The sequence below is a fragment of the Apiospora hydei genome, assembly GCF_038363865.1.
Source record: "Apiospora hydei strain CBS 114990 chromosome Unknown utg000004l_segment0_segment0, whole genome shotgun sequence".
NCBI lineage: Eukaryota > Fungi > Ascomycota > Sordariomycetes > Amphisphaeriales > Apiosporaceae > Apiospora > Apiospora hydei.
In genome coordinates this window covers 1,851,690-1,876,693 of record NW_027117363.1, presented here as the reverse complement: position 1 = coordinate 1,876,693, position 25,004 = coordinate 1,851,690, and the positions used below count along the sequence as shown (strand labels likewise).

Genomic DNA, 25,004 nt, shown 5'->3' with positions numbered 1-25,004 from the left:
CGTGTACTATAGCAATTGGTCGACCCAGACGATCGCGATCTTTTCATCATATTGCACGGATGGATGCGAATTCTCTCTTCTTACGAGCGTTCAATCTTTGATTCAAGCATACGTGGTGAATTATCTTTTTCCTCCTCGCATTGTGACTCCCCAAACGCCGATACTGTCCTTTGCCCCCTTCCGTAGGGTAGGTCATGACGAAATCCCGTAACACAATATCGTACAAGTCCAACACCACCGTGTGTGACTGCGCCGACCCCAATGTCGTAATAGTTTAACAAATAATCGCTCCGAAACGCTCCCATTCTTTTACTGATGATCCAAGCTGCTCCGCCTACTCTCCATCGGACTGACGGTAACAGGACTCACCCTCCCCGAGTCCATCCCCCCTCCCCGCTCTCCACCACCCCGGCCCTCCTCGTCGTCGTCGGGCGAGACGGGACTCACCAGCTCGTCCCCCGCCGCGCCCACGACGAACCGAGAGTCCCGCACGCTCGGCGCCGACACCAGGCTGAGCCGCTTCGGGTTCCCTATACTGCCGCCGCCGTCGCTGCCGCCTTCGACGGGGCTCTGCTCGATGGGCGACACGGATCCGTCGTCTGGCGCCTGCTGCTGCTGCTGCTGCTGTTGGTAAACGCTATTCCTGGGCGCCGGCTTCGTCGAGGTCCGGATAGTGTTGCTGGGTCTTGGCGGGATGTGGCTGTTTCTGTTGTTGGTGGTGCTGCTGCTGCTGTTGGTGGGACCTACAGAGACGGCAGACGCAGCGGCGCCGTCGATGATGCTTACGCGTTTCGCAACCTCGATGTTGAATGCCGCATCGATGGGAGACGCAGGAGGCGCGAAACTGAGACGTGGCGATTGGAGCATACCTCCGGGCGAGGAGGGTGCAGGTGCAGGGGGTATGTACTGCTGCTGCTGTTGTGAAGATGACGCACCACCACCACCAATGGGAGACTTGGGTGGCGGCGCCGGCGATAGGCGCGTCGCGGGGAACACCGGAATCTGCAGCTGCGGCGCGCTGCCGCGGCGAGGGTCGCTGAGGCGCTTCTCGAGGTCCACGGAGGCGGAGGAGGTGGCGGCCGAGGCCGAGACGGGAGCGGTAGGGAGCACGATGGGGTGCGACTCGAGCGGGTCGGCGGAGCCGAGCGGCCAGTCGGGCCCGTAGCTGCGGCGGGCCGACTTGTAGCGCGAGAGCATGGGCGACGTCGGCAGCGGGCTGTTCTGCTCGGGGATCGTGGAGAGGCGGAGGCGCGTGCGCAGGCTGCTGCGGCCGGCGCCACCGCCGCCGCTCTTCTCGGGCGGCGGCGCGGTCGGGCTGTATACCGTCGGGGCCGAGATGAGCTCTTTGGTGATCTGCTGTCGGCGACGGCGTCTGGCCAGCAGGACGAAGGCCAGGATGGCTAGCGCGAGGGGAGGACGCCGCCGACGATGGCACCGACGATGGCGCCCGTGGGGCTCGTTGACTGCGTCTTGTTGTTGGCATCGCTCCCCGACGTGTCGATGGGGTTGACCGTCAGGTCTGTGGCCGAGTGGTACTCCTCGTCCGAGGTCGTGGGAATCAGCTCGGGCGGAAATGGGTACATCTGGCCGTACATGGCGCTCGTGCCGCAGCCCACGTTGGTGAAGGTGACGCCCGGCTCGCGGTCCGTGGTGAAGTAATATGTCATACATGCCGGCAACGCGGCCGCGCTGCTACAGGGAGATTTGTGAGCATAAACCCAGTCTTTTCCAGTCCTAGAGGTTGGAGGCAATATGCTTACCAGCACAGCGTGTGCGCACCACAGTATCCGCCGGCACCGCCGTCAGTGTAGCCTCGGCACGTCGTCCAGATGCTCGCGCTGCAGTCTGCCGGCGAGCCAGTGCAGCAGCCGCGGTGATCTCCTATATTCGTGCAGTAGCCCGCGGAGCATGTTACTGATGGATAAAAACGAGGAGTTAGCTGTCAAACCTTGCTAGTATTGGGAAGTTATTTTTTCGGGACGGAAAGGGTCTTCTTACATGTACTCTCCGACGTGAAGACGCAAGTGTCGACTCCCAGGACGAAAGATTCGGAGGCCGACGCCAACGCCAACAGCATCCGCTGAGGCGGCGGCGTCGTCTGCGGCGTCGGCCCCGGCGGGGTAGACGCGGCCGCAGATGTTACGGTTGCAGCTCGTAAGTTCATGGTTGGCCTGACCAGGCCACCGATGCCAGGCATCGTCAGGGGTAATGAATGTATTTACCAGGATATATTTCTGGATTGCTTGGAAGAACGAAGGCGCATCGACGGGTGTTGCTAGCAAGAGATGAGGCCGGCGCTCTTTGGCTGGCTGATCACATAGTAGAGAAGAGTTACATAATTAGAAGTCAATCCTAGTGGTCGAGGGCCACTGAGGCCACGACACTCCGAAGAAGTCAAAGACCTCTCTGCCAGGGGCCGGACCAAGAAAGGCGCCATTTCCATTGTCCTGGGGAAAGCGGCAAATCTTGGCTGCTGGAATTTCACAAGTCACTTTAGTGATGGCGCCCGCTCTTTGGTGAGTGAGACAATTGGCTGCCATAGTGCGTAGCCGACTGAACAATCCTGGACAAAGGCGCATACTTGAAGCAGGAACAAAGACTATACTAAAAAGTGGCACAAGCTGTTTGCGGTGGTCAAATATGATGAGGGAGGCGTTGGCATTGCCACTTTATTATTGCAGTGCTGCTGCTGCTGCCCAGCGAAGCTAAATGGTTGAGAAGACGGACAGACTGGAGAGCGCAGTACCTGGCCAGGCGAACATGGTATTTGAAGAACACGAGGACCCGAGGCCAGCATTGTCCACCCATGCCGGTTCCCAGTAAAAGAGGCCGACACCGTTTTTGACACCCGAAACCGTAGCGGCGACCTGCTGGACGAAGGTCTTCTGACCGTCGGCGGAGAAGGGAATGTTCTTCAGGTCGCTGGGGAAGGCGTATTGCGGGGAAGGGCAAGACGTCGGCCAGTTGGTTTCTGCGACAACGATCTCCTTACCCCACGTGTTGGCCATGTTAGTCAAGCTGGTCTTGAGACTTGAAAGCGTGGCAGCCGAGTTGCTGGAACGCGTCGTTAGCATGGTATCCTGTTAGGGGGCTTGAAAGCCCTGGCGGGATGCCTGAGACAAAAAAAAAAAAGTACTTATGGCTTAAAGCTGCGAACTTACTAAAAGGGATAATAGGAGACACCCATCATGTCGAAATCGGAAGTTGTCAAGGGACCCTGCTTAAGTACACTTTCGTACCACCATTTCTGGGTATCCCACTTCCATCCGTTATCCAAGTGGATCATGATGCGAGGTTTCGTTGACAGTTTGCTGTCCTTGATTCCTGACGATGCAGAATGGAGGATCCGAGCCAGGTTGTAGAAGTTGGACGTGCTCCCGGTCGGGAAGAGCGTTCCAGCCGTGATCTCGTTGCCGATGGACATGATCTTGGGGGAGATGCCGGCAGCCGCGAATTGGTTGCTGACGTCCAGCGTGTAGTTGTAGACCCTCCAAGCGAGATTGTCCGCGTCGGTTGGCCAGCCGGCAGGGATCTTCTGATGAGCCGGGTCTGCCCAGGTATCGCTGTAGTGCAGGTCGATATAGACGTCCATGCCTGCGGCCCGAGCACGCTTTGCCAGGGCCAGGTTGTAGTTGAGATTGTAGTTGCCGTCGCCAGGGTTGACCCAAACACGTTGCCGGACGATATTGACGCCATTGCTGGCCAGTATCTTCTCGAGCGGCTGCGCAGCGCCATTGGCCGCCTTATACTGGATTCCAGCCTTCTCCTCGACAGCTACCGACGACCAGTCCACCCCCTTATATGTGAGTGCCAAAGACGCGGCAGGCGCGCAAAGCGCCAAGAGGGCATTGAAGAGCAACATGGCTGCGCAAATGGGTGGTGTCGTATGTGGTAGCGAGCAGTTGGGGTGAATTGGAGTTCCTGACCTCAATATTTTGGACGACTGGAGCAGGTCTTAAACGACTTCAAAACTATGAGGCTGCGCCCGGCGGACGGGTCTGGACGGAGGACTCGGTCGACAGAATCCTCCAATCGGCGTTCTGGCAGGGCTCCTTGGACCCCTAAAAGCGGAAGGACATGTTGACCAAGCCGCCGCCATATGGAGGAAGGGCAAGGCTAAGAAAGTCCTTTCTAATGAGAGCCCCTACGGGCTTGCAACGAAGCGTGCCAGTCTGCAAGTGACGGCCAAACTGCCCCCATGAACGTGGAGAGGGCCAATTAACTTGAAGCAGGACATTGACCAGGAGGGCGGTTGGACGCACTGGCTCCACAATTGGCCGGCAACCTCATTGCTCATGTCGCGGCGAGTCTCTCTCCGATGGCTAAGTCCAGAATACCGACGACAGACATGTTGGATAAATTGTTCACAAGAAATATCCCACCAAGCTCGTAGCCGGATATTTGGCCCAGGCCTGGAAGCCGGCATGAGCCCCAATGTCGGTACGAGGAAGCGGTCGAAGTGGCCAGCTCGCCCCAATCGGCCGTAAAGCAGCAAAGCAGGTGGGCTGCCAATAATAGACCCCGCCGTCGTTGGGACTCTGGCGCCAGAGCGAGTCGATGGGGAAAATAATCGTCCCACACCATTTTCCACCGAGTCTACCGAACAGAACCTACCCCATACTGATCAATGCCTATCAGTTCCACCACCACGGGCGCCATCTCAATAGGGGCTTGGCACAAGTCGGCAACAAACGGCACTTCTGTTGTTCAATCGGTTGAACGAACGTACACGGAACGTTGATGAAAGCGAAATTGGTTCGCTCGAGATCATGGCGAACGCAGGTAAACAGAGAGCGAGTCATAGTTTTCAAGACTGACAACTATCGCCTGCAATTCATTCGCATGAAAAGCGAAAAATGTTCGTATCTTCAACATGAGTTTGACCAAGCGGAACCCAAGTTTTCATAGTAGATGCAATATGCAACTAAGTGTCTTGCGGAAGATTAGTAATGAGTGCCCACCGCCAATTGAAGAGGCGGGTGTTGAGACTTCGTTCGGCCAAGGAACACAGCTTCGAGAGATACAATCGATGTAATCGGTGGTTGGAAGCCCAGCGCTATTAGTGACCTAGTTCTTCTTTAAGCTCCTTCGGCCAGCCCAGGTTGACCTGGATACCCGCGGATCACTGACTACCCCACGTGCGACAGGTATCAATATTCCTGGATCGTCAATAGATTGACCGAAAGATAGGTTTTATACTTCAGGTTGCAGATAGTATTTGTTTTTCCCATTTATAAGGTGTACATATCAATTGGGAACTCAGACATTGCAAATTGCCGGAATGAGCTCGGCAATCCCTCCCAGCCATCATTTGGATTTGGCTAGGAGCCCGTATCATCAATTGATAGCAAATGGTTCTTCTTCAGGGGTGGCAGGCGGCTCGAACAAGGCCGTATCGATTGGCGCACAAGTAACGAGCTAGGCCAGCAGCTCGTGGCAGTTCTGGTACATTGCTTTTCTTCTTCTTAGACGTCAGGCGGCCCACTTGGGCTTTTCATCTGGTCCGTTCACGAGCGCCAGCGCTCGGCAGAGCCTTCGGGCTGGGAGCTACTTATAGGCAATTTTGACCATGCCATTGGACCATTTCATCCCAAGGGGCCCGCTGTTTGGTGATCCTCAACAGGGCCGACAGAGGCTACAAGTGATAGATCCGAGGGAGAAGACGACATAAACATGGGCACGCGCATAGGCAAAGAGAGAAAGGGTTGCATGTTTGTTTCAGATGCGTGAGAAGGAGTCGCAGGTTGAGAGATGAAGTACTGGTGAAGGAACATGGGGGTGCTGGTAGATGTGCTTTTACCGCCGGACTGAACACCCCAAAGCAGTAGTCCCGCAGATCAGGCACTAGCGACGGGTGGGTTGATGATGGAGTGTGGCTGGTGAGGTACCGCCCACCTTGCCACTTATCGCTGGCCCCAAACATCGAGGCCGATACGCCCACCATTGGTTGCAGTGGGATCGTGAAAATATCTTCCAGATTGTTGCCGGTCCAGCCGACCGTTGAAATGAGGCGTGGACCCCCAGGGAAATTGATGTGCCATTTCGTACGAGCGAAGCCGAGGTAGTTACAATAACACTCTGTGTTAATGGCCGATGAGACAGATAACTAAACTTTCCCGAGTCGAACTCCAACGCCCGCCTGAATTGGCAAGGTTGATGCGTGGTGGGCGGACAGAGGCGCCAACCTCAACCTTATCCCAGAATGCGAAGGTTGGGTACCTAAGGTACAGTGCAGTACAGTACGGCGTTGGATGATTTGTAGGTGCATGTGCGGCTTTGCCGGCTCATGCGACATGGCGAGACCAGCCAAACTTGGCCTTCGTGTTTGGAGTTACTGAATTGCTGGAGTGAATGAGGTACTGGGAGGTAGGGAGGGAGCGAGGGAGCACAGTAGTCCGCATGAGCATGAGCATGGCCTCCCCCCGCCAGAACCCGCGACCACCGACAGCCCCGACGTTACATGCAGCATGCCACTTGTAGTACATGAATGAATGCAGTCTTACATACTTCAATCGATTTGCCCGAATGCGGTTATGTAATCAATTGGTCGTTTTAGAAGCGATGAGAATGGACCTCAGATAAAGGAACCCCGGGCGCTCCTCGGAATCGAGTAATGATCAACAGAGTGCCGTTTACGTGCAGCGATGGGTTGATGGCAATGCTTTCAGTGGGAAAATGGGAATGTCGGCTGCCACTGGAAACCACCATCTGCGCGCTATTGGTCGCAAGCGCTGCCCCAACTTTCGAAATCGGTCCAAACATGCCGTTCTTGTTTCTGAGCAAGGAGGAGCTTGAGCGCCACAGATTGGGGGTGGGAGACCTTGAGAATCGACAGCGGCTTGCATTGTCAACACCATCGTCATCGACATCTAGGTCAAGAAATGCCTAGGCCAGCTTGCCAGTAAGGCCATGGCTAGCTCGCTCGGTTTTAATGGGAGGTTGACAGAAAAGCGCGATTTCGGGGAGGGCAGGAAGAGAAGCTCCCTCCCTGGACTGCAGCACAACGACAAGATACGATTGGCCAGTGCCGTGTTGTCTCTGCCGGTCTCTGCCAGGAACCTCGTATTCTTGGCGCTCTAACTTTTATCTGCAAAGCGCCCCTCGCCCTCAGCGGATGTGCAGGGAACCCGACACAAAAAGCAGCACTTGGCAGCCCGAACAAGGTGCTCCAGCCACTTCTGTCATGGGCTACATGCTACATCATGTACTTATAGTCTGATAGACCAGGGTGCGGTGGGAACATCCTTGTCCGGCTAGCACCGTTTAGGGCGTGTTGTTGCAGGGATCCAGGCCTGATCCCGGTCAACGATCGTGACAGCAGCTCCAACTTCCCCATCTCAGGTCTCATCCTCGTCCTCGCCCGCCGCTTCGCCTGGGCCCGGGTGCATGTCTGGTGTGTGAGCGTGTGTTGTGCCTTCGCTTTTTAATTCAACCTCCCTGCCCTCCCGGTTTCCAATTCCTTTCCGACTGCTCATCATTAGTATTCTGCGCCTTCCCGTGATTGTATCTGAGATTCTCATCACCACCATCCCATCACCTCTTAAAACTCGACTACTCCTTCCCAGAGAAGTGGAGAGGGCCGGCCCAGCATCAACATAAGATAATACTTAATCCAGCAAACGATTCTCAAACAGTCAGTCAACCAGCCACAAACAACATCACTCGACATTCTTCCCCCCAATCCCAATACATCATACTCCAAGCAAACATCTTCAATTCCAGTTCGTTCCGCAGACTTGCGACTCTGGGCTAACATATTTTCTACCCTCGTCTGCAGATCAACTCCCACCACCATTCACCATGTTCTCCCACAACATCGCCGTCGTCGCGCTCTCCGCGCTGACCGTCGTCTCCGCGACCTCTTCCAACTGGACCTCCCTGATGGACATTAACAAGGTCCCCGTTGGCACGCGTAACGGCTGGTGCCAGGCTCAGCTCAATGCTTGCGACCAAATCTGCAGCCCGCCTTCTCAGAGCACTTGCGACTTCGTATGTTACCTACTGTTAGGACCTCGCCCGGTGGAATATCTTACTGATTATTTTCCTACACAGAACACTCTGGACTACCAATGCGCCTGTGCCGATGGCTCGGACCCCAAGCTTGGCCAATACACCAACACCATCGACTACGTAAGTTACCCTTCCAGCTCACACGCACACCATGGCACATGCTGACTCTGGCTTTCCTCTTGTAGTTCACTTGCCAGGAGGCCTACTCGGAATGCAACCTGGCCAACGTCGGCAGCAAGACCGGACAGGACAACTGCACTGCTACCATCCAGAAGAACTGTGGCACAAAGGACCCCTCTAAGAAGGAATCTTCCGGCTCTGGTTCTGCTAAGAGCAGCAGCAGCGCCGCCCCTAGCCCTACCAGCGGTGGTTCTTCGTCTGCCACCCAGTCGCCCCAGTCCTCCGAGAAGCCCAAGAGCGCCGGCCTATCCCTGTCCGCTGTCTCCTACATGGGCAACGGCGCCGCCGCTCTGGCTGTTGCCGCCTTCGCCTACTTGATGTAAGGTGGGGGATGTTGGTGATTATCACCAGCGACGCAAGAGCAATGCAGGATATTTGAGGTGGAGAAGGAGAGGATGGAGTACTTATTGATGTATTGATTTTTACGCTGACGGTGCCACGATACCCCAACTCCTAATGTACGAGTTGGCAACATAGGTAGTCTGCGAATTGAAGCATGGTGTTCAGGGTGTCATAATATCGGCTTTTGTTACTGCCTTCCGCCGTTAATACGAGTCTTCTACAACAGTTTTCCCATTGTGTAACGGAAGTGTGCAGCTGTTGAAGTGCCTCCTTAGGATGTCATTTTTTTATTGAAGTCAACGCCCTATGGGCTGTTACTCATTGAATAGTGCTTGTTCAAATGTACTTCATATCCACGCCTTGAGAGGTAGTAACCCTAAGCAAAGGATCATATCAATGGCCTTGTATCGGTTTTCAAGGCACGGCTTCTTTGTCTGCATTATGCTTCGACTCTTTGTAAAGCACAGCGCATGATACCAAAAAAATGAGAAAATGGCAATGAGTTACATGCCGGTTCTGCCATATAAGCCCAGGCAGGCCTGGGTAGTAGTTTTATGTCCTTGGAATGCCTTGCGTTTGGAGGACGTACTAGTTAAGACCATCTGCAAGTGTTCTATCCACGTTCCTCCTCTCCGTACGTAGTAGAGTCGAGGGCCAATAAGTGATTTCCTGTACTTACCAACCAACGGGTTCGACCTCGACACGGCCATGGCACCGCCGCCCCTGAAAGCCGTGCCCATACACCCCCTGGAGGGGGTGGTGGTCGATGGGCTGCCGGGCTGGTCCCTGCATTCTGTTTGCCTACAGGAAGAAGACTTGGGCGAGGAGGATGTGGTGGAAATTCGCCTCGGGTCGCCATCTCCACCGCGATGCTTCGGGGCGGTCTTTCGGGCGACCAGTCCAGGCCCAGGTTTATTATCATTGGGTCGTCGAACGACGAATACTACGACGAGGAGGAAGAAGAGGAGGAAGAGGAAGAATGGGGCGACGGAAATATGCACTACTCAGCAAACCTGGACGCGCCTTCGCGGAACGAGAGGTCTGGACTTCCTACGTCCCCCAGCAACAATGATCAGGCCGGCGTCGGTGGAGACCAATATCTAGGTATCACGGAGGAAGAACGGAAGTGGAGAGCGAAGGAGGCAAAGGAGAAGGCGGCCCATGAGGTGCGAGTCGCGATTGCTGAGCAGTGCCTCCATCCCCAGCCTAGGCCCGTCGCGCAGTACAGTGGTCCAATGACCGTGGTGCGCCTGGACCGTATGGCTGCGTTGGTGAGCCCTCAGATGGGAAAAGATGTTGAAGAAGAAAAAGAAAACCCCGAGGAGGAGGAGGAGGATATCGTACAGCCCTTGAAGGCATACACCGGGCTGGCAGATTGGGCCCAGGTTCTCCCGAGGGAGCAGTGTCTCCTCATGGAAGGAGAGGTCGCCACCCAGAAGCGGCGCGAGCGTAAAGAAGAGATGGCGAGGTTTCGCTTGCGAGAAGAAACGTCGGCGCGAGCGGCAGCGCCGAGGAGTGATGAAAGAAGGTGTGTAACGACGCCTCCGGGGCCACTGACAAGGAGACGGAGCGATGAGCTGTTCATGCCCTTGCGGTTCGCTCGCGTTCGCGCGTTTGATGAGTCACTATGGATAAGATAGAAAGATATATCGTTGGTAATAAGCGATCTGGACAATGGGTAGGTAACTACAGGTAAGTGCTGAATCAAACTGTGATCAAGTGATTGTCTGCATGACTGTCTGGTGATGCATACCTATGGGCTGCTCTCCTGTTGTAGTCTGTCATTCGTTTTCCAACCACTGCCCCAAGCATATTGAGAAGCAGTCACAGGTTGGCATGGACACAACAACACATCTAGATATGGAGTAGATAATTCATCGATACCAACAATGCCATTTCAATTACGTCTTTTGTTTCCATTCTGATTTTGATTTTATTCCAAATTTGCTGATATGGTAACACTTACCCCCTTTCCATCAAAATCAGCAGGTTCATCTGCTGCAAACCAACTACTTATGCCAGGACTCAGACTCTCAGTGGGAAAACACTAGGCTGTGAATAAAACCAGAGAAGCAAAATCATGCCTCACTTCGAGGTACTTCAAGTTGCGTAGTTTATGGTCATGATACTCGTTACGATTAGCCCCTGGAGTGGGATACCATGTGGAGTCATTGAGAAACCACCATGTCTTTGCACTTGGAACGGACTCATGAGATGTATTTTTAATAATTCCATTTATTGCTGATTCTCTCCTACTATACAAGGTCAAGTGATTAAGGTGAACAATGCAGCAGCGATGACCAGTGTGTGCCACTGTCGTAAAAGACCGAATTCCTTCCTTTGTAACTCCTCGCGAAGATCGTAATCATGTGAAGGAAAGTCAGACGCCGAACCATGCATCCCTCAAAAGAACAAATTGGTGTGTATAATAGAACGCCGATGAAGAGCCCTTCAGCCTTGGTAGAGGTTGGCGAGGAATGCGCATCATGTCGTAAAAGGTGTACCGGATAGGAAGGTGAGAAGAGACTCGTTTCCCATCAAGGTAGACTGGATGAAGTGGTACAATGGTATTGGGTGGTGAAAGGAGCGCAGTGAAGAAGAAGTGAAGAAGGGCTGTTGTTGTTGTTGAGGGGCTCCTTGACATCCACCCTAGTTGATGGTGATGCGGCGGCTCTCATGCTTCTTGGCCTTGGGGACATTGACGGCCAGGACACCGTTGTTGAGAGAGGCCTGGACCTCTTCCGTCTCGACGCGGGTAGGGAAGTTGAAGGTGCGCGAGAACTCGCCGATGCTGCGCTCCGAGACCCAGTACTTGGCCTTGGGCTTCTGCTGCTGCTGCTGCTCGGACTTGACCGTCTCGGCGACGGTGGTGGCCGGGGTGGATTGGGCGCCCGTGCTGCCGGCCTCGGGCTCATCCTCGACGGTGGGCTGGTGGGAGTTGCGGCGGGCCTCGCCGTTCTTCTCGCCGCCCTCGGTGATGGCGCCGGTCATGCTGTTGTCGCCCTCGAGCAGGCCGGCGGGCGGGTTGCCCTCGGTGTGGGAGCGCTCGACCTTGCCGCGGATCACAATGGTCTGCGGGTCGGTGAACTCGATGTGGACGTTCTTCTTCTCGATGCCCGGGAGCTCGCCGTGCAGCTCGTAGGCCGAGTCCGTCTCCTTGAGGTCGAACTTGGGCGTGAAGGTGGGGATGTGGTGGCGGCCGAGGCGGGAGGCGGCGCCCTCGGGGCCGTTCTGCGACGAGTACTTGTCAAAGTCATCGATCAGGCGGAAAAGGCCCGAGAAGTTGGGCTCAGGGGCCGAGTAGAAACGGGGACCGAACAGAGACATTTTGCGTGTGGTGTGTGGATTGGAAATGATCTTGATGAGATTGCGTGGAAGTGTTGATTTGATTGATCTGGTCGAAGATCGCATACAATTGCTTTTGATGTTGGATGTTGGATGTTGATGTTGCTGAATGCTTGTGTTCTGATGTGATGATGAGGGAGAAAGGAAGTGAGGTTATCACGGAGTTGGCTGCTTTATTTATACACGGAAACCGCAGTCAAACGCAGCTCTCTTAATTGGCATGAAGCTGTGAGAATGTTCTATTGTGAGTAATCTGGAACAGTCTGTCAACTACTAGACTCTCTATGGATTGTTCTACAAGTTGCGAGATGATGCAGTTGTTGCCTGTTTGCAGGTTAGCAATCACACGACAATGAACCCGATGATGCCGGCCAGGCAGGAGGTGGAGGTTGCTCGAAGCCGCTGGTAGCCCCTGGAATGGCTGTCGGGGAATATTGAGCAAACGAGAAGCTTCTATGCAAGTAACGGGGCGCCTGAACAGGACGGGATAGCATGGTCCGTGCTTAATCTTAAATTGAGCTATTAATAGACTGGTAATTCAATAACCGAGTAATTGGACTCCATGACCAGCCGAAATGCACCCAGCCATCCATATCTTCCAACCAGGGACAATTAAGTGTAGGTAACTAATCCAATCTATTACAGAACGCGAGGCCCGGGAATATGATGCTATGGTAGGGGAGGTGGGTGTTGGTGGTCAATAGCGACTTTACACACATACTCAGTCACGGAAGACCCTCGGTATTCTACTTGGTTCGAGACGTCCTCAAGCTGAACCAATTATTGTGCACTGCACTGCAAAATCGCCTGTTTTTGACAGTACTTAGGTATGGCAATGACGACTCCGCACGAGACCAGAGAAGATTGGACGAAGATGGTGTTTCCCACCTCAATAATATGAGATCATACCTGGCTTCCCTGGCTGATTGATACCGAACCATTGAGCAAGGACAGAGTACTCACCAACCGGCCATACCCAATGGAATCGTTCGTGGAACTGCTTTCCGACTCCTGCCCAAAGCTGCCTTGGAGATGGGAATGTCAAAATCCGATAGCCGGGTAGCTCGATTGCTGCCCGTATCAGTCTTGGCAGACGTCACCATGTGTAACTTACAATGCCGTCTTTGCTTTTTGGCTGAAGCCCATCAATCAATTGATCCAAACAATTTTATGAATCACCAATTCCACGGACAAAAGGCCGCGGCCCCACAATTAGTTGCTTGACTGTATGCAGCACCCCGACATAATCTAAGCTCGGCGTAGGTAACTCTCCTCGGGGTATATTGAATCGGTATGGCGTGATCTATGCGCATTCCACCGAGGGACAGGATGTCGGTTTCCTCTTTGGCACTACGCGGCCTACCGCTGCAAGCTTCGAGGACAAGCAGCAAGCATGGCGTCCGTGGTCCGATGACGTGATAGTGTCGCTATCGTGACATGCGGAGGGAAATCTGGTACACAATCGTATGTCAAATGGATGTGGGGCGGGAGCTGGGTTGAGACAGGCAGGGAAAGCGTAAGCGCTGCCACTTTGCATGGTACAAGCATCCACGAAGCTACCACAAGTTGGCAGATTGGGTATCGATGCTAGCTCGCGTGAGGACGCCACATTCAAGGCTACCCGGCCCGACAGTCTTGTAGGCCATAACATTGCTTGGGCACACTTTGGATTCTCTTTGGACTGTCCGATAATCGCGGCTTAGGGGTGGACTACCACGCTGACAAGTGTAATCATGATGGCGACTCGCCGGCGTACTATGATTTCTGTATACAGTTAAACTGGCTATGTCCTGCATAGCAGCCGAGGCTCGCTCGCGCTGGGAATACCATTCAATCGTAATACGTCACACCGTTTGATCGCGGCCGTGATCTGCCGCCGTCCAATCCATTATTGGGGAAATGGAGCTCGCATCGGGGGTGGATATCCGGCCACCATGGCCATCCCCTGCCGCATACCCATCGCCATGGGCGCAGGAGACTGCACTCGGTTGAAAAGGCCGATCAGTCTTCGGCCCACTGAAGGTTCCAGCTCGGTACCATCGCGTGCAATCTTGACCTCCCTGTTAGAATTCCAAGGGTTCCGTAGCCCACGAGTCCGGTAAAACGGCAGCCTCGACGACGACAGCCATTCAAGCTTGAACGGCTTTCCCCAGGCCTTGGAGCCGCCCTCAGCATCTTGTCCGTCTTGCCCGCTTGCAGAATCGTCCACTTCCGACTCGGTTTCCGGTGTGTCTGCGTCATCCCTCTCGATCTCCCAAAATATGGTTCCCCTGGCAGAGTCGTCAATGATGTTTCCACGTGGACAATGCTCGGTCGCTTCAGTAGGAATGGCTTTCGGTAGATCCGAGTCCGTTGCTGTTTGGGCCTTGGGTGCAAATTCGATGGCTGCAGCCGGGTCGTTGTTTATAGGGGACGTCATCTTGGCATAGCCAAAATACTCCCCGGATTTGTTGGCAGAGAACACCAAGTAAACATTATCAACTGACTGCATGATAGTGGTTAGCAGGGACCCTAGAGGCTAGACAAAGCATTCTCCAAACCTTATAAGCATCATTAAGCGCCTCTTCGTTGTGCGACTGGGTAGCCCAAACCCCGTTCCTCACACTAAGCTCCAGATCTTCGACTGTCAGGCTCTTCAGTATAAAAAACTTGTCTTTTGTGTCACACCATCGCCGGCCGGCGCTTCCCTGTGCTCATCGGGCCATTTGTCGGGTGTGGTGTGCGACTCGGCGTTGGTTTCCGGTGGATCCTCTACGGCCTCATCGGGGGCTACCTGTACATGCGGAGATGTGGCGGCAGGACCAGTAGGTGCTGTTTGGCCTGCAGTGCCTTCGACGGTGCTCTTGCGTAATCTGCTGACCAGCCGTACGGATTGGAACTTGGAGTCGTGGAGCTTCTGTTGCGCCGTAACACAGCTCTGCTCGTCTTTGAAGTTTGCAAAGGCGCAGTTACTCTTAGATATCAAGAACAATGACTCAAGGCCACTCGCTTCCTGGCACACGTGGTAAACCAAGCTCATCAAATCAGTCTGTGGCGGGAGATTCCCGATCCAGATAGCATTTCCTGTAAGAAATGAGTTTCTATCTTGAATAGTTGGAATATGTACTAACCGCTTTGTCTTGGTTTACGGGGAGGGCCACGGACCACGTTGGAACGATTTCGTGACGCTTCTAGAGAAGGGGTCAGTCATATATCTCAACCAATCGCGAAGAAATTTCCGTGTAACAGACCATCTGCAGGGCCAAGGACCGGCATTGACCCGAATTGGTCCTGCGGTCCCGAAGGGGATGCCCCACGAGGAGCAGATGCAATAAACTGGCCAGGCATCATTTGCCCAGGAATAGCCTGGTTTTGCCCAGCATAAGTTCCCGGTTGACCGTAGTAATAACCGCCTGAGAGTTGTTGTTGCGCTGGGTTCATCATGACTTGGTTTGGATAGTAGGCCAAGTTGTGCCTCGGAGACATGTTTGTCGCCTGCTGCGATGGCGCAAGCTGATGACCGTAGAACTGTTGGACTTGGGGATGATGAGGCATGTAGTATTGCTGCCCAACAATAGGGTTAACGGCCGTATGACCTCCATATTGGGCCATTTGGGGCATAGAGTGAGCAACACCAGGAGGCGGCCCGCCAGTGTTGTAACGCGGCTGTGCGCCTTGGGTGTAAGTCGGCCGATAATTAGTCTGCGGCAACGCGTTTGCCATAGCACCCATGTTGTATGGGCCTAGCCGCCCATTGACTTGCGGATGTGTCATATCGAACTGAGCTGAGAAAGCATTATGGGAAGGGTCGAAATGTTGTTGGGGTTGGAAAGTCGAGAGTCCTACATGGGAACCAGCTGAGTTGCCTTGGTCGTCGAAAGTGCCGCCGAGAGCCTCGGGGTGAGTGAGGTCGTTGGGCGAGCTTGTATTGGGTGGAGCATCACCCATTGGAGCTGTGTAATGACAGACAAAAGGGATTGCGCAGAGCTGCAAAAACGAGAGTGCTGCTGAGCGACTGTCAAGCGGCGCTGGCGCAATGCGGTTATAGCAGCGCTTATCGTGCTGGGAAACTCTAGTCTTTTAACAAAGTCGGGCGCTGTCGCTGCAGTCTCTGGAACAGGGGCCGTGAGTCCAACACAACAGAACAAAAGCTAGAAGAATGTCAGGTTACCTTCCACCACAGCGCATACAGCTGAGCCACGTCAAGCCGCTTGGCGCTGTATTCGACAGGAACATATACTGTACCTTTAAGCGAAGCTCCAAAGAAACCGAGAACAGGGAGATCTTGATTTAAGCGACGTCCAGTCCGAGAGAAGAAGTGACCTTCTACCAGGGTGAGCGGACAGAACCCCAGAGGATATAATGAGTAGAAGAATCGTCAAGAAAGCCGGGAAGCACAGGGTCCGGTTCGAGCAAGACGTGTGTTGGAGAGTGCCGAGGATACTGATAGGTCGTCGAGAAGACAGGATAGTCAAGTCGGGCGAGGCTGAGTACAGGTAGGATGGGCGGGCTGCAGGAACACTGCAATGGTGACAGACCAAAGAAAGCCAGAGGATGAGAATCCTTCAGGGTCGCTTCGAGGTCCAGAGCAGACTTGGCCCGAGAGTCTGTATCGCAAGACTGAAAAATAAAAATAAAAAAAATTGATAGAAGATGGGAAGCAGGTGGTGTGGCTAAATTAGGGTCTTCTGGGGCTGTCGGCTGCAGATGGCAAGGGGAGCAGGGATAGTTGATAGAAGTGTAACGACAATCTTTGCCCTTCTCGTAGGCTCTCTCGATATGAAGTGTGACTTATACATGCAGGGAAGATGACGACTCGCGACGGTGCGGGTGGCTAATAAGCGGGAGTGGTAGGTTGGGGGTCTTAAAGCCGTCTCGGACACATGTAGAGCACGTACATGGGTTATGGAGACAAGTAGTTAGCTGGGTCTCCAGGAGATGAGACGATGAAGAGAGCCAGGCGATTGTGGGAACAGGGCAGTAGTGAGCATGGAGGTCTGTCCAGCTGCCAGTGCGCCGACCTCCCACCGTGCCGGGGTACTCGTACAAGATGTGCCCAACATGACGATCATGGAGAGAGGAAAGGAAAGGCAGGAAGGGTGACCTAGAAACCCTGGCAAGGTAGCAAACGCAGCCGATTGGCGTTCATGAATAGCCATGCCGCGAGCACAAAATTGGGGACGAGGAGAAAAGGGAATCCGTCTCGCGCAGGAGGCATGTGGTATGGCATTCGCTGAGACCGGGGATGTGTTTTCCTTTCTTTTTCGCCACCGAGCCTATCCTGGGAAGGGGGTTCCTCTAGGGGTCCCAGAAGGTCCCACGAGGAAACTCGATGCAGTAAGTACCTCCTGGGTTGTACCCCAAATGCGCAGGAGGGCACACTGGCGCACACTTAGCCGCAAACGTTCTGGACTCGGCCAACCGACCGGGGGAATAATGACAATCTTACTTGGCGTCAGATATGCGAGTGAAACAGGGCAAAGCTGCAATATCTGGAGAGCTCAGCAACATGCCACGCATGCCCGCACTGTCTCTCCCTCTCTCTCTGTGCCTGTGCCTGTGCCCATGGAGCATGTGGCTGGAGCCCAACTCCGTCATTAGGTAGGACGAGCAAAGAAAAAAAAAAAAGAGCAATTGTCACCTTTCGCTACGGTAAGGTATGCAAATCAACCGTCTGGTCGTTGGGCTACGTTGGCTGTTGAGTTGAGTTTGAGCATGCGCCATGGGTTCTTGGGGTTCTTTGGGTTCTTGGGAGCTCCCGCGGGCAGAGGGAGCGCTTGCAGTCTGATCTAGACCAAGCCGTTGGGAATGGCTATTAAAGATACGGCAGTGGCCGTCGCCTCCGCCACGAAACGTGAAGCATAGTACACCACATATTTGCCGTGATTCTACTGTTGTGTGTGAACATCTGTCTGGTTCGCATGAAGAACGAGATGGGGAGACCGAGGCGGACCGGTCCAGACCTCGCACCTCGCACCTCGCACCTCGCGCAGAGAAATCTGACCTGACCTGACCTGACGGCCCTGCCAATGAATGTCTTCGAAGGTACCCCATCGCAAAAACCCAGCGGATTTCCCCTCGATCCAAAATGACTAGAGCGGGTTCTCACTGATTTTTGCGAGTTTCCCTCGTTGCCCCCATCCGTCCCAAAAACCAGTTGCGACGTGCAGAGTGGCGCAAACATTCGAACCCATTGACGCAGTAACCGTAACATGCACAGGGCCAATTACTAAGGATGATGAAATGGCCAGGCCAACTTTCGGTACCAGCCGCAATGGGATTCTTGTGTGGCCTGGGAATTTTGAAATAGGAAAGACAGTGGTTTCCCATCTCCACACACAGGGACCGACGATGGAAGGGTGCCAGATCCCTGCCCCTGACCGTGCAGTGGACCGTGTCAAGGTGGGCAATTATGATGTCGATGGTGGTTCGGCTAAATGAGAGAATAACCTTGGGGTGGACGGATGGTGGCGTCAGCTGCACCACAACTCCCACATTGACTGGGAAAAGCGCCCTGCTTTGGCCGGACAGCATGCCGTCGCCCGTACAGTACAGTACGTACACGAGATACGTACATGCCGGGCAGTATCACGCTGTCATCATCGTGCCTGGGTGCGTGCCGGACTCCTCACCTGGCGACATGTCGTAACTATTCGTCGCTCATCGCGATAATTGGGGAATAAGACCTTGATGCATTATTGCAATCTGGTATGAAGTGGGGATGATTGATAATCATTGACGAAGAGAAAAATATACGATTGACTGCTTGGCACTGGCCAATGTTCATCCTTGCCGTCGCCGGTGTCTTCTTTGTTACCTCCATACGGTCTACCCATTCCCATGCTCATTGCCTCTTATTGTGATCCCTAGTAGACTGCGCTTGATCACTTCCCACGGGACGATACGGCTCGAGACGGCTGGAAGCTGTCCCGCCAACGTTGCTGTTGAGCGTGGGGGCAAAGATGCATGGGCGAGTCAGTTCGGTGTACATGGTGCAAGTTCTCTTGGGACCAGCCAAGACCAACAATCCATGAAGGAGATAGTGCAAGCCTCAAAAACCACTTGGGAGAGTTGACTATCCCCAATTGCCCCATGCTGATTCATTACGTTGCCACCGGACACTTGCTTTTCTTTGTTCCTTCTTCTTTTCTTTTCTCATTGCTGGCGGCTTCTTGATTCTAGAGTCTTGTCAATGATGGCAGCGAGTCAGCCATACATGAACCTCAAACTGGGCTGGGCGGATTAGCCTGTTTTGTGGCTGGTGGCATCGATAGGCCACACCAGCGCAGCCAGATGCGGTTTTGCCACTGTTGAATTCCCAGTAGGCCAGCACAGCATTGAGGATGGAGATTGTGCAATCCCGCTTTCGACGACAACTGTGGCGTGACCTACACTTTGCGCTACTCCTAGCTCTGCACTTAGACGAAGGGACGAAGGAAGCATCTAGTGGCAGTGTTACAAGAGTCGGTATCTACTTGCATATCCATATTTCCGATATTTCGGGCACCAAGCACCTGGCAATCAAGGCTCAGATCAGCACCACCATCGCTCCAAACAGCAGTATCATGCTATGTCTTTGTCTCAACCCTCACTCAGTCCTTTTGCTCAGTCTGCACAGATGCTGCGACTTGACGTACATCTGGTCTATTTAGTGCGCTCCCTCGGATTGCGCAATTCCAGCTTAGGTCCTGGTGTTGAACTGCATGTCTTGTATACATGTATGTAATATGTATTTTCCTGTTATAGACCAACAATCGTGTCAGTCAGTCTCTTGGTTTTACTCTGGTGATTTACGGGTGAGTGTAGCAGCACAGCCAGCTCAAGCTGTCCAGAGAATTCAATCTCGCAATCCGACTTAACTTAATGAATTCAGATCAGCAGCGGAGGTTTATCTCCGGGCTAGCGACCTGCGAAATTCTCCGTAGCAGGGACTGACCTGCTTTAGGACATTTTCGACAACCTTGTTTCAACTTGCAAGCGCTACCTAAACCAACTGACATCAAAGTATCGGGCACGTATCCCAGCAATCTTACTTACTCACTTGCTCACCTCGCCATCGTATCATGGGAGATAAACATGCTACGGCGATTGCCCTATTTCCTCGGTCAGCATTTCCCGTCCACCTTTTATGCCTGGTGCCTTGGTGCGGAAGAAGGCAAAAAGGGTCCTGCAGTGGGCAGACGCGCCATGGCGGGTGGCCAATCTACACGGATTCGGCCAAGATCAATGTCGATCACCTACTGATATGGACCGGGCTCCGTTGGAACATCGGCCTCGGCCGGTTTTTCTTTGCCCTCTGCTCATTGGACCGCCCCCGCGCCGGGCTAGTCATGTCACTCAGCCTCAACCACTCCAGCCCGCACCCTGCGGCATCTGGCATCTGCGGATATCCAACGAGCGAACACGCTTTTTCGCCACCTGTCGTTGTTGGACTGTTGGATCAATCCCACGACGCTGTCTCCTCTCCGCCGATCCTTCTAAGCAGGCATGCAGCGAAGTCAGAACACAGGCCAGGCGCCCCCGCTACTGGCTGCTTTTTCAATACGAGGTTCATGTCGGCAGACCGTAGCCCCTGCTAATCCACGATTTTAGGGACCCTCACCCGTCAAGCCGTTTTTCAACAATCCTTCTACTGAGCGCCGAGCGGCAATCGGCTGTTGGTTAACAGGGTGGCTCGTTCTTGCCCCCATACTACCACATTTATGCTTGTCTCCAATGTGGCGAGTGCATGATCGTCTGCACTCGGCTGCCCAGGCAGTCAGGCCTGCTACCGAGCCCACGAGCAGTTTCTTTCAACCCATCCTTGCACCAAGTGAGTCGGTAATTTACAAAGACAACGCATGTTCCTTTTGCTCCCCAATGCAGTGTACCTCGGCCTGCATTCGACAGCGCACTGCCATCCATTCCAGGTACCTAGGGTGTGGCTTGATTCGTGCCCACGCACACCTCAAGGCTCAAAGTGTAGTGCGTCGTTGCCCTCAACCACCTCGGGCAAGGTATGTATGTATGTATGAACGCTCACGGACACAAGTCACCTTGAGGGCACCATTAGGTCGAACAAGTACTGCCAAGAAGTCTGACATCTCCTGCACGGTACATGGTGCACGACTATATCGACGGTGATCTTGTTTATATCTTTGACGAACTGGCGGATACCTACTATGTTTGCTGGGGCTTAACCCACAGATGCCAATCACCTGACCCTAAGTATGAAGTTTGAGCACTGGAGCTGGGTCACCAGCCACTTCCTGCCCGTCGCCTCCATGGTACGATCTCTGTACCCGCTCTGGCTGTCTAAGTAGGTCAAGCGGCTAGGTGCGCTAAAAGCCTCGCTGCGGGACATCTTGACACTCGAGATACCTACTGCTGCACACAGGCTCACGGAGGCAACACTTGGTCATACCTCGAATGGACAATATCCCAGGTGACGCGTCCAACTCGTCTATTCTGCTCTGTTGGATCCTAGGGTGCCTCACCAAGCGCAACTGCTCAACCCGGACACAAGCTCAAGATATGTGCAGCAGTTTGGGAGCTGGTGGGCCTTGAACTGTATACTGTAACTGCTCTGCTCTTGCCAACGCTTTCTAGTGGACCACACCCGTTGCTAATGAATCCAGGAGTCTGGGTCAATCCTACTTTAGCTTGCCATCAAGATCCGCCCCTACCGCTAGGAATGGAAAGTCGCGCGGCGCTTGCGCAAGGCCACGATTTCAATAGTCAATAGCTTTGCAGGTTCTCAGAGTTCCGAGAAGCCAATCACATACCATACAAAGTCAATTGTAGAGAGCACAATTTCGGTTGGCCCCGATGAAAATTTCCGACCACGATTCTCATGAGCAATCTTTTGGGAATACAATATCGCCATCTGGCCATGGCAGAACCTTCGGACCATAAGGACAATCGTTATCTTGCTGGCATGCCCGGCGTTGATCACCACTCCGCGAGAGCCGCCATGAGCTTACACGCAACTGACGTGCCTGAGAAACAGACATCATGTCCGTATCGTGGGCTATTTCACGACAGCTCCGGCTTGTACAGGCCACTCCGATATTGCAACACTTACAGTAGGCACTATCCATCGAGTCTCTCCATACGTCGTCAAGATCGACCGTTGATCATGGAGGAATACCACCCAGAGAATCCACTCGGGGCGGGCCTTTTGGTGAAGTCGCAAGGCTTATAACGGATTACTTGTCCTGTTCGTCCAGATTTAAAAACGTCGCCTAAAAAGAGCTCATCAGCTACCGGAAAGGGCGGTGGTCACGTAATCACCAGTTTGACCACAACTAGCAACATCCCTTACAATTATCAATACAGCAGCTACGAGATAGTACGCACTATACTACCTTATAACCCCATAGTATAACAACCGGATGTACTACCGACAAATCGGATCATCAAAGCGTGGCTACGGTGCCTGTATACTTGAGAGATCACGATCCTCCAAGCCGGAGCAGAAACTAGTACACCGCCAGCGCGGGCAACCCAGCAGATTACCCATTGAACATCCAACGAGATACTCGCATACTTTTGAGAGACGCCAAGTTGGCAGTCTTTCCCAATTTTGGAGCGTGCTTTACGTCACTTTAGTCCCCCATCTCGCGCTAATACGGCACGGCACCGAGACCAGTGTGCATACACCGACACCCAGCACGTATGATGCCGTGCCTCGCGCTCCGAAGGGACTTCCTAGCAGCCCCGATAAACAATAGGGCTGGTCATATAGGGAGGGTTAGGCAACCTTGCTCATGCCACTAAGGTTGAATTACTTCCGAATCAAGCTATCTACTGGCTCAGAATCACCCGTAAGCTTCCAGACGCGTTCCTGGAAGACCGCCCACTCAGCTAATGATCGCTAGCGAAAAGCTGGTTCTGCAACATAGGGCGACTGCGACATGCAACGTTCGCGGGACGACTGGACGGCATGAGGCTAAGACGGCAAGTGTCGTAGTAGTGCTGTAATGAACGGGCCAGGCGGGCTGCTCTTTCGGCGCCCATTTGAAGCCCGGCAATACATTCCCCGGGTTCTCTGTCTTCCGCCCACCGCTATCCTGTGGCCCAGGCTCCCAAATCGCCCTATCTTCCCACCGTTCACAGTAGTGAGACACAAGCTTCGTGGGGCAAGCTCCCTCCCGGGCACGACACTCCTTCTATGTGAAATTAGCTACTGGTGGTGTGAGGGGCAAAGCTGCCATGTATCTTCGCTTAAGGCCAGAATGCCTCCTCTAACCCTGAACCCTCGGTGCCCGAGTGTGTGCAGATTACCGAGGGCAAGAGCATCTACACGGCTTGTAAAACCTAGCAAATGCTTGCTACTCCAAATCATCACACTTCGCTTGCGCAAAACGGCCGCATCGAGGTCGAGGTCGGCCCTTTCAAGATTACTTCCAAGGCTACGATGCTATGCCAGGCAAGGATGGAATGCCCTTTCTCATTTTATTGATATGTCGCTTGCGGAATGACATCGCCGGTTAACGGAAGCACATATACACTCATCGAGATTCTACTGGAATCGGCGGGCTGGAAAGAATTTGTAAATGTTACATATCGTTCTACTGGGGAGGTGTACACCGCTACATAACTTGGCCGAAGAGACATCAACACGCCACTAAGAGTGGCATTACTGGCCTAGCCAATACTTGTTCGGTACATGCATCCGCTCGAAGAATACCGCATAAGAGGGATGGTGTAAACCTATCGTCCAGCCTTGTTACTTCCTCTTCAACAAGAGTTATTTCGCATGCCTGACGTGCGGCAAATGCGGGTGGCTTTCTGGTAGGGATTCACGAACAGTAAGCAGCTTATTATCTTGTTATTATCACTTGTCTAAGGCGCTTTTGCGTGGAGAGGTAGATTTGACTGAGTGGCCACTTCACTGCTGTGATCTCACCTGTGATAAGAAGATTCCCATGCCGGAAAGTAATGTACTTCGTACCATGAGATTTGATAACGTGGAATTATTTCCGTGTCATTCGAGTAACTTCAGAGCTGAAAGGCTTAAGAAGGTGATGTGCCTTTTCGCTTACCACCATTCTCCTCTTCATATGTCCGAGCTATTGGGCGGCGGAGACGAAGTGAACTTCGAGTACCAGGCCAGGTACAGTAAATAAACGGCTATCAATGTGATCGGGGGCAAGCTTAGAAAGAGGCATACAGGAATGACCGCTCTGAGGAACGGTTGTAGTGAGGAAACTCATCGTTGTTATCTCATCACAGCTTGGCCTGATACCATCCATATCTCTGTACCAAGCCCGTCCTGTGAACACCCGCAGGAAGGGAGCCGACTGTCTGCTTACCAGGTTGCGGTCCAGCGGCCCCTCACATCTGCGTCTGCAGAATTAGCACGTGGTGCATGTCTCGCAGAAACTTTATCTTAGCCCTGTTTATTATCGGCCCCATTGTGGCATGATCTCCTGACGTGGCATTCTGAATTACGCGAGGAAAGTGAAATTTCAACACAGGAAACATCCGTTTGCGTACCGGCAGCCAGGGTACGACAAGAGAAGCTGGCTGGCCACTCGCCATGGTCAAGGGTCCATCGCTCGGAGCCGCCGATACGCTACGGGGTCACATTGACCCTCCCATCGGCCGTGGAATACCTAATACTCTGACATGTTTACTGCGTTTCGATCCGATATACCCTGTGATCGTATATTATGGGCTATCGAGAGAGAGAGAAGATAAGTGCAGTACAAAGGGGCTGCAGCGTTACTCTGACTCCATCCGAAGGCTCCTGGCATCTGCCAAAGGTGGGCTCACTCCGTTAAATCGAGCATACACTGCTGCGGCTTGTGTATGTGTTAATGTGGTTGTCTCAAAGATGATGGCATGACTGAGTACAGAAGCCAACATGTTTAAGTACATACGGTGCCAGTCTTACCATATGGATACCAAACATGGAGACTGAGTAGTGATGGTGTCGTAGCAGTAATTGTAGTGACTACAACATTGCTTCGTATTAGGTGAGGCAACAGCTGGATGTACCGTGAAATATACAAGTTACCCCTATTCGACGAATGGGAGGCCGAATAGGGGTAACTTGTATAGTTTGTTGAACGTCCAAAAAGGAGCAGTCTTGGGTTCTGCAACAGCTCCTATCAGATACGCTGAACCCGATGTGCATCCTTTCCAGTGTCCTAATGGCATTG

General features: G+C 53.4%; 6 protein-coding genes across 6 annotated transcripts; 2 read left to right on the top strand and 4 right to left on the bottom strand.

Moving 5' to 3' along the window:
• Nucleotides 1–309: 309 nt before the first annotated feature.
• Nucleotides 310–2,197, bottom strand: PG997_003096 (uncharacterized protein; the record flags this gene model as incomplete). Its single annotated transcript, XM_066807411.1, has 4 exons — nt 310–1,400; nt 1,436–1,689; nt 1,761–1,914; nt 1,999–2,197. 4 exons carry the CDS (start codon nt 2,195–2,197, stop codon nt 310–312), a joined length of 1,698 nt encoding a protein of 565 aa, XP_066671029.1.
• A 508-nt stretch (nt 2,198–2,705) lies between these two features.
• On the bottom strand, nt 2,706–3,862 carry PG997_003095 (arabinogalactan endo-1-4-beta-galactosidase; the record flags this gene model as incomplete). Its single annotated transcript, XM_066807410.1, has 2 exons — nt 2,706–3,054; nt 3,162–3,862. 2 exons carry the CDS (start codon nt 3,860–3,862, stop codon nt 2,706–2,708), a joined length of 1,050 nt encoding a protein of 349 aa, XP_066671028.1.
• Nucleotides 3,863–7,800: 3,938 nt separating this feature from the next.
• On the top strand, nt 7,801–8,507 carry PG997_003094 (pci domain-containing protein; the record flags this gene model as incomplete). Its single annotated transcript, XM_066807409.1, has 2 exons — nt 7,801–8,130; nt 8,196–8,507. Coding segments are annotated over 2 exons (642 nt in total), but the record flags the coding sequence as incomplete, so codon positions are not given.
• An 894-nt stretch (nt 8,508–9,401) lies between these two features.
• Nucleotides 9,402–10,172, top strand: PG997_003093 (uncharacterized protein; the record flags this gene model as incomplete). The annotated part of the gene is made up of 1 exon (XM_066807408.1): nt 9,402–10,172. One exon carries the CDS (start codon nt 9,402–9,404, stop codon nt 10,170–10,172), a length of 771 nt encoding a protein of 256 aa, XP_066671026.1.
• A 1,009-nt stretch (nt 10,173–11,181) lies between these two features.
• PG997_003092 (HSP20-like chaperone) lies at nt 11,182–11,859 on the bottom strand (the record flags this gene model as incomplete). The annotated part of the gene is made up of 1 exon (XM_066807407.1): nt 11,182–11,859. One exon carries the CDS (start codon nt 11,857–11,859, stop codon nt 11,182–11,184), a length of 678 nt encoding a protein of 225 aa, XP_066671025.1.
• A 1,906-nt stretch (nt 11,860–13,765) lies between these two features.
• Nucleotides 13,766–15,804, bottom strand: PG997_003091 (uncharacterized protein; the record flags this gene model as incomplete). Its single annotated transcript, XM_066807406.1, has 5 exons — nt 13,766–14,362; nt 14,418–14,500; nt 14,545–14,940; nt 14,988–15,047; nt 15,108–15,804. The coding sequence occupies 5 exons, from the start codon at nt 15,802–15,804 to the stop codon at nt 13,766–13,768; spliced, it is 1,833 nt and encodes a 610-aa protein (XP_066671024.1).
• Between the last annotated feature and the right edge of the window lie 9,200 nt (nt 15,805–25,004).